The sequence below is a fragment of the Balaenoptera borealis genome (genome assembly GCF_965194805.1).
Source record: "Balaenoptera borealis genome assembly, chromosome: 6".
Lineage (NCBI taxonomy): Eukaryota > Metazoa > Chordata > Mammalia > Artiodactyla > Balaenopteridae > Balaenoptera > Balaenoptera borealis.
The window spans coordinates 91,093,394-91,113,229 of record NC_138863.1 but is presented as its reverse complement, the minus strand read 5'-3'; the positions used below and the strand labels follow the sequence as shown (position 1 = coordinate 91,113,229).

Below are 19,836 nucleotides of genomic sequence, written 5' to 3'. Positions count from 1 at the left end.
AAAGCAATCCCCTTCTATAATTTTACTTTAAAAGTTGTCTTCTTGAAGGTCTTACTTGGGACCTCCCTTAAACAGAATTAACTAGCAAGCCATACAGCATACAGGTATATTTCGGAAGGAGAGGGTGGCGCCACGCGGGAAAAGCGAGGAGAGATGAGAGGCACCACTGGAACAGTCGCCTAGAGCTTAGACACGACGGGGAGGGGGCTCCTGTGTGGAGGTGGATTTTAAAGTTACAGCCTGCGTCCCCGCCGGCACAAAACCCCATCCTAGCCCCCAGCGCCGGACGGAAAACGAAGAGAAATCCAGTCTGCCTCCCAAATCGGTCTTTTGCCTAAGTTTTTCCCCAGCAAGGAGCCACCAACCGGCCCTGAGAACGAGGATGCACGATGCCGTGGTTTAGAAGTGTTTGCGGGCATCCGGGCAAAATACCACGTGAAAAAAACCCACCAAGCCCCCCAAACTCTGGGCTAGAGGCAGGTCTTTTCAGCCCGTCCTCATCGCGTCCGTCTACCCTTATCCCCTCCTCGGCCGCTCCGCAATAGACCTCTTCCTTCTCTCACACCTTCTTCCCTGCCCCTTTCTGCCTTCTTTACCTCAGCCCTCTAGTCCCAATCCTCCATAAGCACCGCACTCGCCTCAGGCTCCCCTCTGATCCCCATTCCCTGATTCTTTCCCTTCAACCTCTAAGGCAACCCTAAACTCTCTCCACTGCCTGCGCCCCCGACCCCATGTCCCAAGCAGCCCCAGGCTCTGCTTCCGAGACGGCCGCCGGAGCGGTTTTCCCGCCGAAACGCGGCCCCGGCGCGTGAGGCGTGGGGCGTGGGGCGTGGGGCGCGCGGCGGGCCGGGCACTCACCAGCTGCAGCAAGCCGGGGACCACGACGAGGGGCAGCGGCCGCAGGCGCATGGTGCCGGCTGGCGCGGCGTCTCACGAGCTGCGCGCCCTCGCCTGCCTCTCGTGCATCTCCACTTCGCGGGGCAGGACTGAGGACGCCAGGGACTCCGAGCGGCGCTTCCCTCCTGGAATCCGAGCGCAGCGCCGCGCCACGCCGCGCGGGTCCGGTGGGCGGGCTGGGAAGGGGGTGGGGGAGGGCGGGAGATGCTTCTGGGGCCCCGCGCGCCCCTCCTTGGAGGGGGCCGGAAGAGGAGCGTGGGGGGGCCGCTCGAGCTCCGGCGTGCTGCGCGGGGTTCCAGCGGCGCCCGGGGCTCCCGCGTCCCGGGGTCGGGGTGAGCGCGGCGGGCGCCCGCGGGAGGGAGGCTGCGGCCCCGGCGCCTTGGTGCGGGGTTCCCGCGCGAGGCCGCTCTCGGGATCCCGGCAGAGCTGAGCGCGCCCGGGAGCCCGGCGAGGCTCGGGGCCTTCTCCGCCCCCGCCCAGCAGAGGGCCGGTTGGGCCGGGCGCCCTGCCCACTGACCAGCTCTTGTTTTGCTGGGGAGGTGGCAGCGGGGATGTGTGTGGGGGGGTCTCCCTGAGTGGATGCAGGAAGGAGCGCGCCGGGAGAGCACCCAGGGAGTTCGAGGGGAAGGCGATGGCAGGGTCCTGAGGCGGGGCGTGGGGCGGGGGGGGGGGGGGGGTGTGGAGGGGTGCTGGAGCCCGGGACGCCCCGGGAGAGCGCCCCGCTCCGCGGCAGCCCTGGCTCTCAGAGCCCGGCGCAGGGGGTCCAAAGTGTGGCCGGTGCGGCTGGAAGAATGTCTGGAAGTGGAAAGTAGTGGGGACCTAGAGCGACCTTGAGGAGGGGTAGCGGCAGGGCTCTGAGAAACCGAGGTAGCTGTAGGGGTCCAGGCTTACCCGGGTTTGAGGATGCTATCGGCTGCTCGGTGTCCAGGAGGAGGATAGAGCTGCGCCCGAGGGGCCTGGGGAGAAGAATAAGGAGAGGAGACCCTGCCGCAGCCTCCCAGTTGGGAAATCTTGGAGAGAGAGATTTCTGAGGCCGCGGCTGGGCGAGGCCAGAAACCTGCTGCCCGGGATCGCTCAACCCCATGTTAACAACTCTCCATTGGGGAGATCCTTAACCTTTAACTATCTATCTCTGTGCTGGACCCTCGAGTGGAAAAGTCAAGGGGCAGTGGAGCTCAGGTACTCCCACGTTTACAGCGGGTGAGAATTTAGACATCATCCATCAACCTCTTTATTGAACAGATGGGAAATCTAAGGTCCAGAGAGGTAAAATCAGTTCTCCAGGGATGAGTCTCTAGGCAGCTACTTCAAAAGAACACTCAAGGCAAGGCTAGTTCCTGCATCCTCTTGCAAATGAAAAACACGTTGAGGCAAGAGAGTGGAATTGAGATAGATTTTTATTAAAAAAAAATAAAACAACAAAAAGTGAAATTTGGGCTGGAATTTTAGGGGAAAAACGTTTCCATCTCCTCCTCTTACTGCTCTTCTACCCCCAAATAGAAATGAAAGGGGAGTTGGTAAGTCTTTGAATGGTGCAGGACCAAGGGCAGGAGGACTGACCTGGGTAGGGCAAGGTCCCACCCTTCCTTTCACTGGTTGTGTCGATTTTGTGCAGATGGGGAGGGAGGTCATTCCAGAGTGTTCTGGGGGTCCCAATGTGACTTTAAAAGTTGTCCCTGAGGCTGCAGGTGGGGTACCTCTCTAATAAAACTCCATTCCCTGTATGGAGGAAGAGAGGCAAGCGAGGGTTGTATATCCTTCCTAACGCCTCACCTAGCCTGACTGGGGGATTCTAGGGCCCATGGCAAAGGCTGCAGCAGCAAGAACCCACTTCTGTTTGTCCTCAGACTCTTCCTTTTCCTTGCAACAGACTCAAAAACAAACAAAATCATTATTTGCATATCTAAATATATAACTCACCTCCCTATAGCTACCCTTCACCTCCACAAAAATTCTCTTTACCTAGGCTTAGAGCTCACTTCTAGAAAGTTATTCTATCCTAGAAGCATAAATAAGATAATTTCAAAAATTGGGAGCGATCTCTGTAGGTTGATCTTCTTGTCCAACTTTGTCTGTGCATTTTATTTACAGACAATCTTTGGGAAGTGATTAATAGGGAACGAGTTTGGCAGACATTAGAAGAACCCCTTTTTGGAGAGGAGCTGCTAAAGAGGAAGAAGGGCAAACAGCATTGCAAGAGGCAGTGCCTCATATAGACTGAGTGTTTCTGACGGAGCCCCAGCTGACTCATCTCTAAAACCAGAAGGTGAGGTCCCTTCTTGATTTAGTAGTTTCCGATTCTGTTATCATTAGCTCTTTAAATGAGGAATGCATGACTTAACACACTATTGAAATGAATAAGTGAATTTCACTCTTTTCTTTAAATTCGTTCCTATTTCTTAGACCATTTCTACCCTTTTGGGAAATTTATGCATAAAATTTTAGAACCTAAACTTGGACATGTGTCCTAATAATACTAAATATTCTCACAATGGAACTTGCTGAAAGGTGTTGGATTCCAAGCTAAGAGCTAACGGACACAAGAGAACGTGTGTCCCGTTGATCAGGCTGTGGAAGAGAGAAGCACCAAGGACCCCCTTGACTAAAGTCTGGTATTACGGTGTTTATTTATAAGGCGACTACTGCTAATTTAGTGTATTCCCCCAAATTTTACTGTAAGTACTATGGGAAAGTGGAAGGAAGGAAGAAAAGAAGGAGGGAAGGAGGAAGGGAGGGAGAAAAGAAGGGGGAAAGATAGAAGCATTAAGTACATGGACTCTGTCATTCCGAACATGCAGTCTAACCAGGAGACATGCAACAAACAAAAGGCAGACAATCCAGGGGAGTTCAAGTTTAAGTGCTGCCTAGTATAGTTGGAGGAAGGACAGATCATTGTAAACCAGCATGACTGCTTCATGGCAGAGATAAAATGTGAGCTGGCTCAGTTTCTGAGAATGGCCAAGGTTAGTCTATGTGGGAGAAAATGGGGAAAGCTATTCCATGTGGGAGGAACAGCACGAGCAAATGCCCAGTGGAGGGACTTCATGTGACTTAACTGAGGGATGGACAGTCAAGTGGATCAGACTGGCTTTGAGAAAAAGGGAGAGAAAAAGTAGGTTACAAGCTAGACTGTAGAGATCTGGGAATGCCAGGCTAAATATCAATAGTTTAACTTGGTCTGCAGGAAATAAGACCAAAGTTTGGTCTTCAAACTTTTTGGAGTAGAAAAGTCAGACATCAAGTGGCATAAAGATATATGCAGTGGTAACAGGCAGGATTGTCTTAAGGAGGAAGCTGCATGAGGAGATGGTCATGGTTGCTGGAAAGAAAAGAATGGAGAGATGTGGGTGCAAGAGCTCCTACAGAGGAACAAGGAACTGAACTTGGGGTTGGAATATTGTAAAACTTTCCTGGCATATTAGAGGAATTTTTTTTAACATAATCCCTTTTCCTCTTAGAGGCAATTTAACAACTGGAGAATCAGATCATTGCCTTTTCATTTTGCAAGGGTGGTTTTCCCAGTGTGAGGGGAGTGAAAATGGTCTTTCCATACAGACAAAGTAGCAGAAAGTAGAACCTACCAAATTTTACTGCCATAAGATTCCACTGCAGCCTTTTAAAAAGGTAACTTATAGGAATATTGTCGATGCTTTGAGAGCCAGGCTGTCAACTTGTGGCTCACCGGGACCATTAGCTTTTCCCTTGTGCTTCTCCTCTGCACTTACTTTCTCACCCTTTACTGTTCATTAGCATCATTACCAGAACGTGGATAAGAACATCATCTGCAGTATAACATTTCAGAGCTGCGGTGGATATTAGACCTTAACCAAATGTCTCACTTTACCTTTAAGGAAATGGAAGCTCAAAATGTTATGTGACTTGCATCAGGTCATCTGGAGAGAGGCATGGGCAAATCTGAAGTTTGATTCAAGGCCTTCAGTTTCTCGGCGCACTGTCTTTCCAATTCATCACTCTGCCTCAGGTATTTTTCAACTGGCCAGCAGTTGTAAAAGTTGTGATGTAGTGAATGAATGAACCTTTAGCGAATAAGAGTTACAGGAATGATCTATGGTTGTTAAAAGCCCCTGAGTCGATCTTATTATCAGGAAAAGAGGTTTGACTGTACTGAGCCTGAAGCATTGATCAGCTAATAATTTTAGAAGGGTGAGAGATATGGAGAATTACATGGCACAGGGCTCACAGGAGCTGTGCAGGCCTCAGAGGAGGAGGATCGGGGACTCAAGAACATGGCAGTGCTTACCCCAAGGATAGAGGGAATTCTCAGGGACCCTTTGGACCTCTTAGACCTCTGTGATAAGAAGCTGGTGGGCTTTTTGGTAGCAATTCTTAACAACGAAAATCCTTTTGAGTTGCCATTCTTGTTGAGTAATTGAATATTCTTGAGTCGCTATTTTATTAAAATGATACTGCATTACATTGACTCTCAATCCTGATGGCACTGGGGACTTTAACCTCTTTAAAAGTGGACTCAAACATTGGTATTTTTCACCCGGAGATTTCACTATACAGCCATGGTTGAGAACTACTGCTCTACCGGAAACTTTTTTCCCCCCTCCCTCCCTCCCTCCCTCCCCCTTCCTCCCCTCCCCCCTCCCCCTCCCTCCCTCCCTTCCTTCCCCCCTCCCTCCCCCCCTCCCTCCCCTACAGAATCATAGGCCCCACATTTGGAATGCACTCAGGCTTTAGCAGAACATCATCAGAACCTATTTACATCCTTAGTTTTTATAGAACTTTTCAGGAGAGAACTGGACATTTTCTTTGTAGCCGTTTCGACACGATTGGGGGATTTATGAAGTTTTATCACAGAAACATATCAGTTGCTCCAAGTTCAAACACAAATCAAAGAATTCTTCTACAGTGAAATTGTTTTTTGCCACAACTCTCTCTCTTCACCAGAGAGAAGAACTCTCTCTCTCAAAACCAGAGTTTTGCCACAACTCTCTCTCTTCAATTGTCTCTCTTCTCTCTTCATCTTCCCTTGGATGTCAGAAGATGCTGCCAGCAGTGTACTGGTGGCTGAAGCCACTGTCAGCAGCCAGGGGGAGAGGCTGGAGGGAGGGGAAGGGAGGCAGCCTGGGGGCCCCAGCAGGTCCTGCGATAAGAAGGTGCCTGGGTGAAGAGAGCATCACTCAAGACCGACAAGGTGGGAGAGAGCATCTCTACCAAATCAGACTGACTTTTGCAAACTTGTCACTATCTTTCTGTGTGTGTTCCCATGCATTGTTCATATATGCATGATTATTTGACTGAATAATCACCTTTTCTACTGGTGCATTGAATATGATGGATGTCATTACTAGGAAATCATTTAACCTCTTTCAGATGTAGCTTCCTGTATGGAAAGAAGGCAGGAGAACAGAGCCATAGAAGGTTAGAATTGGAACATCTTGCTTAACTTTTCAGCTTATAGATGAAAAAACTGAGGCCCAGAGATGGAAAGTGATGTTCTCAAGGTCACACAGCCAGACTGTGGCAGAAGAAGGCTAGACTCCAGGGTCAGTGCAAGGGGGACCTCAGTCCAATCTCTTTTCATCCCAGATTTCTGTCTTCCTTCTAGGAAGACCCTAAGCATTCTCAAACTGGAAAATTTTCCTTTGATTGGCTAAGACAGCGTTCTGTAAATGTGTTTTTCCCTTGCTGTCTTTTCGTAATCATTGTGAATCAGGCAGTAGGCACTCCACAGCTCCACCCTACCCCAGAGTAAGCCTAGCACAGTCAAAAGAGACTTTTGGTTGCAAATACCCAAACACAACTCAAACAAGTTGAGCAATTACAACAGAAAGCCATTTAATGGCTCATGGGAACAGTAAGTTCAAAGGCTGAAGGTAGTTTCAGGCAATTTGAGGCTAAATTAAAAAATTTTTGAGCAGGATATTGGGTTAGCCATTCTGTGTGTAAGTCCATGAAAGTGGGCTGGGAGCACAGCTGTAGAAAGCTTAAGGTTGGACCCTGGAGAGCAGGGAATGAAAACCTGTCCCCCTAGGAACTGACTTTTGTAAGAGCCTGACCACCTCCCAACCACCACCAATTTTCTGCAGAAGGAATTTGAAGTTGTTTCTTTAGTTTTTCACAATTTTTTTTTCAGATGTCTTTTTCCCTTGACATGGTCTTCCCTAGCTCAGGTGCCTCCACTGTTTCTTTGATAGATATTTGAGTGATTCTCATCTCCTAGCTTCTCACACTCCAGCTTTCTGTGTCTGCTTGGACAGCAGCTTGATAACCATCACCTCGTTTAACACAGACCCATACTTGCTGTATCAGATGAACTGAGCTCGCGACATGCGGGAGATGGTTCAAAATCATGGGAGCAGCTCCCTTTACCACTTTCTGCCTCTAAGCAAACATGAGTTGGTTCTTAATGCACCGTGGAAGCCGTCACTTATCAAAGCATAACAGTAGTTACCCTTACTAATAGGTCTAACCATGCCAAGGCACTGTCCATTGGCTTCAAGCAGTTACGATTCATTTTTTGTTTATAGCCAGGTTCTTATTTATTTAAATATTGCATTCTGAAATGCATGTGGCTTTTTAGCAGGATGGATGGGTCACAGCGTTTTGCCTTTTTAGTCTTTTTGTGCAAGGCAACTGGCATATTACACTTGTGGTCTCTCTGGACCTCAACATTACCATTCAGGTGCTACTTTCATGTTTTATTTCAGTCTGTGTCACATGAGTGGTACTTTCCTTGTCTTCCAACAGAAATTGTGTTAGGAACTGAGTGGGCTAGTTTTCCTACCCTAATAAAGTACAGATTTACATTAAGTGGCTGCTGGCGTTTTGTACAAAAATCCCAATTTCTAGGTGTTTGGGGGCATCTCTTTTCCCCCTCTGCTGATCTAAAATGAACTTGTCTAATGATTCCCTGGCAGAGTGATAATCGCACCGAGGCGCCTTCTCTCCATTTAGTGGAATATCTTGAGTGCTATCTACTGGCCAAATGTGGCATTGCTTCATAAAGCATGAGCTTCAGGCAAATTGTTATGGGTCTTTTAAGGATAACTTTCGTCGGTCAGCTGAATATATGCCATATGTTTTAGCACATCCTGACACGTACTGACTAAGGACATGCATTCTTAAGTGATATCATTGCTAGGGAATCGCTGATTGCCTTCTATATCAGAAGACCCCTTGATTAAGAGTTGTACAATTTATAGTGTAAGTGAAATGTAACCGGTAGGCAGGTGCCCGCTTGTTCCTCTTTGAAATGGATAACTATGAATAGCTTAAATCTGATTCTCACTTTGCTGAGTAATGTCAATGGATAAAAATAAGCCTTTAATTTAAAATGAGCTTTACAGAGTCAATCAATAATGCTATGTTTTCATGTGTATGAAAAGGAAGAACAGAGCAGTTTAAAAAAAATCCTTTCCAGTTAATTTGCACTCAATACGAGGTAAAAAGAACATGCCAGTACTAATAGTATTGATCAGAATGTTTAAAAGGTAACAGCCAATATTAAGTATGAGTTAAAATTCATCCAATTTTTGCTAGCCAAACTGTATTTTCTGCCTAAGGTCTTTTGTTTTAAGCACCTTGTGAATTATCCAGAGAAGTATATTATGCTTTAATCAAGATTGAAGAAAAGAACATATGAGGAAGGAGTGCAAAGCATTGAACAACTGAGAGTCAATGACAAGTGATTTGAGAGTCATGGTCAAAGAGCCAAGGGATCTTCTTATTGTAGCAGAATGAATCATTGTTCCATTTAGGACAAATAGCTGTAAAGGAAGGACCAAGGACAGGAGATTGCTATTGATTATCAGGAAATCATGAAGAGAAAGGGCTAATGTGTTGACATTAATTTAGGCAAAGATCCAGATCATGAAGCTGTAGTTAACAGGAACTTTATGCAGACATATAGATTTAACAATATACAGGGAAATAGACTATCCTATCATAATTTTTAAGTTATTAAAATGCAAATTATGCTGCCTTTCACTCTATTATTTTAAATTGTTTATTCAGTAATTTGGAATTATTTATGTCACTTCATACTTATGTATTCTACTGCAAATTATAATTTTAAAAATTGAATATCCTGGATTTTGAGACTGAGATATATGTAACATATTCGGTTATCTGTATGCTACTAAATAATGATCAGTATAAACATTTTGATAGATAATAAAGAGAGAACATGAGTTAAAAATACATAACTATAATTTAAAACCATTCTGTTTCAGCAATAGGATATTTTAAAATATATATGTATTTATAGGCACAAGCAAAAATCTCGCTAATACTTATTTTTCAATTATTCCTAAATTGAGCTTTCTATTTTTTTAACCCCAGGTGCTGTACATATATTATAGCATATAATCATCACAACAACCCAGTAACGTATTATCTGAAATTTGCAATGACAATGCTGAGAAATAGAGGAATTAAATATTTTGCACAAGATCACTTAACTCTCATGTCACAGGCCCCACGATTTGGACCCGGAAACTCTAGAGCTTTCTCTGCTATGACACAACATCGTATTCAACTGTATTGTTGTTTACATCTTGTCAGTAACGTTCCTGGTCTGCCCAAACTCTTCTTCATTTTTCTCTCATTGTGACCAACGGAAATGGGGAAAGGTAGCATATGGTGTGATGCTACTAGAGAAGTTGTGTTTATGTAGGGGTGTGTGTGTGTGTGTGTGGGTGTGAAAATATTTGGCACAGTGCCTGACACTGAGTGGGAATTCCCCCAAAGCTCCTTAAGTCTGAGTCATATGAATGCTGTTTTCAAACTGAAAGGAGGTATGCTTTTTTGTTCTTTTTCATTTCACTAGTAACCCCTGTGGTGGTTTGCTCTGTGCAACGCCATCAAGCTGGGAACCACGTTTTCCAGCATCCCTTTCCCCAGTATAGTTGTGTTAGAGTTGGCCAGAGATCTGGTCTGCATAAGATCTAGAAGGCTGAAGCTTCGGGGCACCCATTCCTCTCTAAAGGTCTTCAACTTTGAAAGAATAGACCGGACCCAGCGGTTCCAGCCTGTCCTTGCTGTCTTCCATCTTCCTAAGGGCTCTGCCTGCTGGCCAGCAGCTACCCCAAGCCCACCACTTCGTGTGGATCCACAGGACAGGTAGTCACTCAGACACCTTCCCTTAAATCACCCCACGAGTTCCTCTTCATGTTCCCATTTGGCTTCTCAGAGTATCCTGACCGAACCTTGGCAATGTGAATATCAACACAGTCTCCAAATGGGCAGTAAAAACAGTTTACCCAAATCTGTCAAATTTCTTAAGACTTACACACTTTTTCTAAAATTAATCAATTTTAAAATTAATCTTAAATCTTAATTCTAAAATTAATTCTAATCTTAATTCTAAAATTAATCTTGGGGTTAAGAATCTTGGCCCAGTGGTTAAAAATCCACCTGCCAATGCAGGGGATATGGGTTCGAGCCCTGGTCCGGGAAGATCCCACGTGCCGCGGAGCAACTAAGCCCGTGCGCCACAACTACTGAGCCTGCACTCTGGAGCCTGGGAGCTACAATTACTGAAACCTGTGCGCCTAGAGCCCATGCTCCACAACAAGAGAGGCCACCGCCATAAAGCCCGCGCACTGCAACGAAGAGTAACCCCCGCTCGCCTCAACTAAAAAAAGCCCCGTGTGCAGCAACGAGGACCCAACGCAGCTGAAAACAAATAAATAAATAAAGTTATAAAATAATAAAAAATAATAAAATTAATCTTTTAAGTATTATCCAAAGTGTAAAAGTGTATTCCAACATCTCTAAGTGTTTCTCAAAGTGTATTTTACTAAACCACCTCCAAGGAAAGTTAATAGATATTTATATGAAGAAAAAATTCTGAGTTCAACCTAGTTCGAGAAACAGTACATGAGCTGAAGTTAAACAGGTTGATTTATTCAAGGATTATTCAAAGCCCTTAATTTTTTTTCTTGGAACTTTTCAAGTACCTCTTTTGGGACTAGTGTGATCAAAAATACACCTTGAGGGACTTCCCTGGTGGTCCAGTGGTTAAGGCTCTGTGCTTCCTCTGCAGGGGCCTGGGTTTGATCCCTGGTCCAGGAACTAATATCCCACATGCCGTGTGGAGCACCCAAAAACAAAAAAAAAAGTACACCTTGAGAGACACAAAGAGAACCACATAGTAGCCATGTCTTCCTGCACACAGGGATCCAGCAGGATCATCAGCAAAGACTTTTTTCTTTTTCAGAATTTCAGAATTGGCTATTCTAGTTCCCTTACCTTTCCATGTACGTTTTAGAATCAGCATGTCAATATCTACCCAAAAAAACTTTATGGGATTTATATTGGGATTGCATTTTGAATCTATAGATCAAACTGGGGGGAAGAGATGAGGAATGGGGTTTTGATCATCATTTCTTTTTTTTTTTTAAATTTAAATTAAATTTAATTTTTTTTGTTTATTTATTTTTGGCTGCCTTGGGTCTTCGTTGCTGTGCGCGGGCTTTCTCTAGTTGTGGTGAACGGGGGCTACTATTCATTGCGGGGGCTACTATTCATGGGCTTCTTATTGACGTGGCTTTTCTTGTTGTAAAGCACGGGCTCTAGGCATGTGGGCTTCAGTAGTTGTGGCACGCGGGCTGTAGAGCGCAGGCTCAGTAGCTGTGGCGCACCGGCTTAGTTGCTCCACCGCATTGGGGATCTTTTCTGGACCAGGGATTGAACCCGTGTCCCCTGCATTGGCAGGCAGATTCTTAACCACTGCACCACCAGGGAAGCCCTTGGTCATCATTTCTTGACTAAGACAACAAACAAAACCCAAGCCTTTCCTTCCTATTAGAAAGTAAAGCCCGAACACCATAGCCTGACACTGAAAGTTTTCTGTCATTCAGCAAAAGCCAGTTTTTCTCAGCCTTATATTTTATAACTTTTCAGCCTAGATTCTCATCACCAGCCAAAGCAAATCACTGCCCCTCCAACATACAATGGCATCCTCATGCCCTTTCACTCCTTTACCTCCTCCAAAATCCTGCCTCCCCCTTTATTTCAAATTCATTTCCAAGCTTTAACTCAAGTGAAACTTTCCCTGCTTCATCCAACTGAGAGTTGTCTCTTGGTTTCTGAGTTCCTTTCACAGATTCTGTGAGCACCACTCATTAGACGTTTCCCAAACCTTGTGGTGTATTGTTAGTGTCATTTTTGTCTGAGAATGTCTTTCCAGAAGCACCACCTGGTAAACTCCCTAAAGGTACAGATTGTATTTGTTTTTTTCTATTTCTATGGAACAAGAGAGTATGCAGGCACTGATATAAAGTATTAATTAATTAGAACAAACTAACTTTTTTTTTGGTTTGTTTGTTTCAAAAAAAAAAGCACACATTTATTGTCTCACAGTTTATGTGAGTCAGAAGTCTGGGTTTGGCTTAGGTGAGTTCTTTGCCCAGGGTCTGACAAGGCTGCAATTTAGATGTAGTCTAGGGCTGTGGTCTCGTCTGAGACTTGGGGTTCTTCTCCAAGCTCATGTGGTTGTCGGCAGAATTCATTTCCTCACAGCTCTAGAACTCATGGCTGTTTGGTTCCTCAAGGCCAGCCTGAGAATTGCTCTTCAGGAAGGATCAAGTTCCTCTTTTAGGGACTTTCCTTATTAAGTCAGGCCCACCCTGGATAATCTGTCTTTTGATGAACTCAAACCCAACTGATTTGGAACCTTAAATGCATAAGCAAAATCTCTTCCCTTTTGCCAGGTAATGTAATCTAATCACAGGAGTGAAATTACATCATGTTCTGGGATCCCACCCGTATTCAAGGGGAAGATTATACACTAGTCCTTGAGGGCTGTCTTAGAATTCTGTCTTCCACAAGGGATATGCATGAGAACTTTCACTGTTGCATTGAGAACAAACTAACTTTCAGTGTTTGATACACCAATAATAAAATATTAAGACTTCTGATATGACTCCAAATTTAAATATTTGGCCTGGGAAGTGTTTGGCTTTGGATAGGGCCGCTTATGTAGCTTCATCTTCATAGTTCTAAACTGTCTCATTTTCCACTCACACTTCTTCATCGCCCCCACTCCTTTGGCATCTGGGTGAGTTCACCTGGTACTTGGGGGTCCCATGTGTTAGATCCTCTATGTAGGGCCAAGTTTTCTGGGGCTTTGCTTATTTCATTCTTTCTATCAAACATTTTCTCTCAGCTGTACCATGTCCTCAAAGGTCTGTTCCTTTCTAAGTGATGTGTAGAGATCGGAAAGAGAGAGGGGGTTTTGATCTGATTGATCTTTGATGATACACCAACAGAATTCAGGTTAGAAATTCTAGTGAAAAGTGCATGGTCTTTGAAGTCAGATAGTCCTGTATTCAAATCCAAACTCTACCAGTTACCATCTTTGTGACCTTGGGTGAATTGTGAAGTTTAAATAAAAGCACATACGATATTTCTAGAACGTGAGGAGAACAACACACATTGGTTTCTTTGCCCCTGTTTTTCTATAGTCCTTCCCTGAGAATACAGTAATATCTGTTATTGATGATTTCACATTTTCTGTATGCCAGGCACAGTGCTACGTGATTTACACACATTTTCTCATAACCCTTAAACCAATCTATTTTTTTTTTTTTTTTTTTTTTTAGTAATACTATACCACTTTTCACAAGAACAAGCAAAGACTTAGTTTAAAGAACATTTTGTAAGGTCATAAAATAGGAAACTAGTGACATTGGCATTTGAACCTCAATCTAATTACTTCCGAGACCTGGGCTTTTAGTTACTATCCCATTATCTTGCTAGCTATATGCACAGTGTCTCAGGAATTTCATGGGTGACATCAAGAATGGAGAACGTTCAACATCTAGCAAACTCGTGGGAAATATATTTTAAGTCGCAGAGATTTTTCATCTGTCCTTTGGACCATACCACAAGAAGCAGTTACTGTAACACCCATTTGTAACTTACAAAATATATTTTAGTTGGGTAAATATATTTACATATTCATAGCACTCTATTGGACTCTTTCTACCCTGACTCCTTATAGCCAGTTAATCAAGAAGCACTGTGAAGTCTTTTGTAACACTGTCGCTGGTGTTATTTCCACTGACACTTTAAATGTGGTCTGGCTTGATTAGCAAGAGGTCCACCTCTTTTCCAGTTAAGGTGGAGTTGGCGGTTGTGGATAGGGACTTGGCTATTCATGGTCAGAGCTATGCCTGCACTTCTGCAGCTATCCTTTCTGGGTTCTCTTCCTTCCAGTACATTGTGGCTGTATTTCCCACAGCCCCTGGCAACTGCTGAGCTACCAGCCATCTCTGAAGGGGCAGCCTGTAGGATCTTGTTCCTTCTCTGGCCAGGAGGGAAGTGACTTTTGCTTCTCGTGACCAACTTTCACCTGAGATTTTCAGAGAAGTGCAATGGGGGGTTCCTAATGACATGGTTCTCTCCTTCTCATCTTTCTTCTCCTCCTCCTTCTACTTCTTTTTAAATTGTTTTATTTTTCTCAAAGATACGGATACTTTCAAAAGCTTACTTGTTATAAGATTTGTTATGGAAAACAGCAGTCTCATGCTTACCTGTTGCCCTGTTACATCCCCACAATCAGCCATTTCTGAGTTTATCTGAGTCATTTGGTATTTATTTGTTTCTTTTAATTTTCTATTTCACCATTTTCTCTATTTCTAGTTCTTTGCCATCTCATTTTTCTTAAATAAAATGTTTATACGGCCATTCCTTAATTATCCAATGGTAGCCATTTTCTATTGACTTCCAACTCTGGAAGGTTTCTTTTCCTATTTTGCATCCTTTTACCCCTTTAATATAGTTATATCAAAGCATTAGGTATGTACTCTGATGCTGTTATGACTATTGCAGTTGATTTTCATGGGTAAGCTATGTGGAAGACCATGACTACCTTTTCTTGACTACACATTTTGTTTTTCCTAGAATTAATAATAGTCTCATATCTCATCAACTCCTGAGCCTTTTTCGAGAACAGCAAATTGATTTTCTTCCTCAGCTTTAACAGTATCGGCTTTGGGTTCAACTTTATCAAGTCTACGGCAGTGGTTATTACAAGTCCTTCTGCTTTTCCAATTTGTGTTTTTAATCCTCTCCTTTCCCATTTTTTTGACCCTTGAAATTAGCCATTGAAATTTTCAAAAAATTATTAAATATTCCACTTACGGTTATTTTAACAGGGGCCTGGGAGGGAGGAGAACTAAGTGTATGTGTTCTGTTTACTACTTTTTAACTAGAATTCACTTTTATGCTTTCCTGTCTCTTTCTCAGCTGAACCTGGACATCCTGTTCCCTTCAAATCCCAGACCAGCTGCTTAGTCTGGCTCACTCTGCCAGGCCCCTTCACTCATCTGACTGTCTTAGGGGCCCTACTGCTTCTCTTTCAGGTGCAATTTCTTCTAAGTCTTTCTGTGTCTGAACCCCAGTGAAACACTGGCTTCTTTTCCTCTCCTTCAGGGTTCCTGGATCCACACTGATACAGAGATGGGGGTGGCTTTTCTTTCCAGATCTCTAAGCATTCTGTGATCTGCAAAGTGTTCTCAATTCCATGTCTGGAGTCTCCCAGAACAGTAGATGAAGTCTGCCAGGGCACACGGAAGACAAACCAGCCCCAAAGAATCTCATCTCCTCCCAGGCGAATATTATTAGTTAGGTAATTTTCATATATGATGTCTTTATAATTACCAGGTTACCATTTGCAATTCTAGAAATGCTATTCCCATTTGGCCACATTTCCTTCTTTAAATTTTTTTTCCTTTTCTATTTTTTTGGGGGGGAAATTTTTTTCTAATGCTGCCCTTTTGTTTCTGGTCAATATCTTATTTTTCAAATAACTATACCTTTTGTAATTCTAGCATCTTACCATATTTATATGCTCTTTTAGGGATAGGTACTCAGCCCTTTATATAAAGCACAGTTTTTACTTTTAAAATTTATTATTATTTTTCTAATTAAGAAATTAATGTATATTCATTGTGAAACAGGAAGTTCAGTGAGGTTAAGTAATTTGCCTAAAAGTTATTTATCTAACTAGTGTCAAATTCAGTATTCTCACTCACATCCAAAGTATTAACACTCTGCTATTCTACATTTTATTAACCTAAGCTGTCTTTTGCAACAAAAGATGCATATAAATGGTCATTATGTATAAATGATTATAAAATTCCATTGAAATTATTTTCATTTGGTCTTATTGATAGTCAAGTTCAAAGCTTATTAAAGTATCAGCCAGCATTTTCTCAGAAATAATTAACTTATTAATGAATTATTTCAAGTTTCAACAGATATTCCATAAGCACCTATTATGTTCTGGACTGTGCTAGGGGTTGGGCAATCATTGGTAAACACATGAGCATTTTAGGGTAAAAATTCTTGATTTTCTCATTTTGTATTTTGCATGTGGGGTCATCTTTGTCTTTTCTGCTCAGGAGAGAGATTCTTAAATGCCAAGAGTTTCTTTAGCTGTGACATTGGGAGGCAATTCATTTTTTTCAGTCTCCACAGTCCTGCAAGCTCATGATAGGCAGTCTACCAGCGGGCACTGCTATAAATGACCTATGAATTATTATAAGTCTGGCTTAGGAAATCAAACAGCTATCTTAAATCAACAAGTCTTTGGCTGATTCCCAGATGTAATAGGACTCGTTTCAAATCATCATCTGTAGTCACTAGTGAAAAATCAATGAGCAGCTCACTGGGATATGTAATGAGGGAAAAGACATGAGTTGAAAGGAAAACAAACAATAAAAAAATTCAATATTTAGTACGAAAGAAAATCAACCACTTGCAGTGTTATCAGCTATTTATATTCTTAAATTTATGTACCATCTTGATATTTAAATTAGTGCCTTCCCCTAAAAAAACAAGATACTTCTGAGTCCAGTAAATTTTGGCTTGTAGACAAGGAAGTAGGCTTAGTTTGTGCTGTGGCCTTTATGGTTTTGTCAGCATGGGGCTTGGGCTCCTCCAGGGGTAAACATGCTCTTTCTTCCATTATTTGTGAAGGAGTAACACAGAAATGGCTCACTGATTCTTATATTTTTTTCTACTGAACAACTATGTAACAGTTATATTTTGCCAAATATCAAGTTTTGCGGAACTTGGACTTGAAACTGTAATTTGTAACTGGCTGCACCTCAGAGTCATCTGTAGAGGGTTTAAAAACTTCAGGTGCCTGGGCTGTGTCCTTGGATGTTCTGAGAAGCTCACATGTGAGTGATTCTTCTGGGCCATCAGGATTGGGAGGCCCTGGGCAGCAACAGGAGCCCAGCTGGAGGGAGCTATGTCAGGGGTCTCTGGGGACCCTGAGAGTTGGGTGAAGGCTGAACTAAGCACATCCAGATTAGGAGGACAAAACTGGAGAGATCAGTTCATGGTGGGAATGGAGAGAAAGGATACAAATGCCATTAATAAATGACTCAAACAAAATGTTTATTTAATATGTCTTAAAAAAAGGGTCTAGACCAATGCTGTCCAGTAGAAACATAATGTGAAGCACATGTGCCATCCAAAATTTTCCAGTTGGAACATTAAAAAAAAGTAAGAAGAGGGAATCCCCTGGCAGTCCAATGGTTAGGATGCAGCACTCTCATTGCTATGGGCCTGGGTTCCATCCCCGGTCAGGGAACTAAAATCCCATAAGCCACGTGGTGCGGCCCACAAAAAATAAAACCGCAAAAAAACCCAAGAAGACAGAGGCAGAATTAATTTTTATAATATATGTTATTTAACCCAATATATCAGAAATCTTATCACTTTAAAAGTTAATGATATGAAACATTATTAATGAGATATTTTAATTCCTCCCATTTCAAGTGCTCAGTTTGAAGCTCACTCGTGGCTTCCATAGTGGACAGTGCAGGTCTAGGTGGAGGATGGATGTAAATCCATTGACAAGCAGTGTCAGAGCTCCAGCAGAGCAGATAATCTGAGCTAGGAATTAGACTTTTCTTTGGGACGTTTTCAGTGCTCTAGGCCTTAAGGAAGAGGTTTTGGAGGATTGTAGCTTCAGTAGTAAATGGAATTGTTGAGAAAATTGGTGGATGAAAGGGGAAACTGGTCACTCTGCAACCAGGCAGTAGAAAAGAAACAATTGGGAGCATAGAATAACGAGCAGTTGTTTTAGCATTAACTGTGTGCCAGATACTGCTGTATACACTTAACATATTTTCTTGTTTAATCATTGCAGGAACTCTGTGGAGTAGATTGGGGCCACAGTGTTTGGCCAGTCCTGATAAGAATGGTGAGTATCCTCATTTTCCTCTGGAGTTTTATGATGTGGTGGTCCTGAGGTTGCTACTATTACTACCCCCATTTTACAGATGTGGAAAATGAGGACTTTTCCTCCTCCTTCCTTCACTTCGGTTTACCTTCTCTCCTCTTCTTAGGGTCTCTGTTCTACAGTGACCTGCCTTTGCCGTTGTTTCTCTCTGATTTAAATTGTTGTTTTTCTGCTTCGAGAAAAAGGGAGAGAGTAGGATACTCTATTCTCCATCCTCAAACTCTGCTTCCTGCCTCTCAAACTATTTACTCTTCCTACTTTAACTTTAGATCTTATGAAGTTCCATCTTGCTGCACTGCCTAGATAGGACTTATTACTAACACCAGCTAGTTATTGATAACTACTCAGGCCTGAAAACTCCAAACAAACAACCAGAAAATACCCAAAGAAATAAAAACGAATATCTCGACTTTATATTGTAAAGACAGATGATTTTTTTTTTTATTCTGAATTTGTTGTGCTTGAAGCCCAACAGTCTTCAGGATTCTCCTTTTTAAAGTTGTAGGTGATTAATACCAGATCAAATTCCAGCCTAAAGGGAAAGACAGATATCAGGGTTTAAGCTAGGATTTTTGCTAATTCCTTAGTAGTCCTTAAATTCTAAAGTTAAAGGAATAGATCCTTTTATACAACCTGGCACTATCAGGTGACATGCTGGCATATTTTGAAGGGCATGTCACAGCATCTCCCCTAAACATATTCTACTGGACACAAGGGCTCTCTCAAAATATACTATATGTGCCTGAGTTACTGCATGCAAGCAGTGGATTTCTTCAAATCATCTTGGAAAAATGCACGGAGAAGGAATAAAGGAATGGAGAATGGAGAACTTAGTGTAATGAAGAAGACAAAGTTAAGCTTCTAAAAACACTGAGGGGAAAAAACCCAAGAATTCATTTTTTTTTTTTTTTAAGAATTCATTTTGATTGTTTGTTCTTGTAGTTACTTTTAAAGATTTAAAACCAATATGTATTTTAAAATTTCCATTGATGCAGTGGTATACTTACGAGTTGCCAGAATATTACGTCTGGTTTTTCAACCACTCTCAATCATTTATTCAATAAATTCCTAAGGAGTGCATGTCCCTGAGCTGGTGCCATGGGCCAGTTGTTGGTTCTCTTGGGCCTCAGATCCCTCATGGGCAAAGTAGGTGAATAATGCCAGAATTACAGGTTGTTGTGAGGGTTAGAAATAACATGTGTAAGTGGTATGTCACTGGAAGGCAGCAATGGTCAGTGGGAGTTTCTTTTTGTTTTTTAACAACATGTTTAATCTAGTTGGGCAAAGTAGACAGATGTACAAAAGATAAAAATATAAAATACACTAAGTGTAAAATAAGAGGTATAGCTAAGACATCAGAGGGGAGAGAAAGGTATGGTCTGGTTGGGTTGATGTGTATCTCCCATGCTAGTCTGTAAGCCCTATAAGGGTGGAATCCTGCTCTGGTTTGCTCATCCTTGTTTCTTCAGCACCTGGCATGCAGCCTGGCTCATGGTAGATGTTCAATCAATACATTTGGACAATAATACAAATTGGGAATTCATAAAAGCACCAGTTATGTGTTACCTGCTTTCAGTCAGTGCCTCGGGAAGTGCAGGCAGGGCAAATGGGCTAAGGAAAGCCAGGGAAACTTCATGCAGGAGGCAACTTGAACGGTAGAATTTAAAGAGCCAGAGTGGGTGGCCAAAAGGCATTTCATGCGT

General features: G+C 42.9%; 1 protein-coding gene and 1 long non-coding RNA gene across 2 annotated transcripts in view; one reads left to right on the top strand and one right to left on the bottom strand.

The window, feature by feature from the left end:
• The window catches only part of NXPH2 (neurexophilin 2), a 99,941-nt gene extending 98,578 nt beyond the window's left edge, over positions 1 to 1,363 (bottom strand). Inside the window, exon 1 of the mRNA XM_082395828.1 lies at positions 859 to 1,363. Coding sequence (XP_082251954.1) covers positions 859 to 909 — 51 coding nt within the window. The 5' untranslated portion in view covers positions 910 to 1,363. The remainder of the gene's footprint in view (positions 1 to 858) is intronic.
• Positions 1,364 to 1,646: 283 nt separating this feature from the next.
• On the top strand, positions 1,647 to 5,332 carry LOC309630509. The gene is made up of 2 exons (XR_014245723.1): positions 1,647 to 3,163; positions 4,749 to 5,332. It is a non-coding gene; the product is annotated as an uncharacterized lncRNA (long non-coding RNA).
• The last annotated feature ends 14,504 nt before the right edge of the window (positions 5,333 to 19,836 follow it).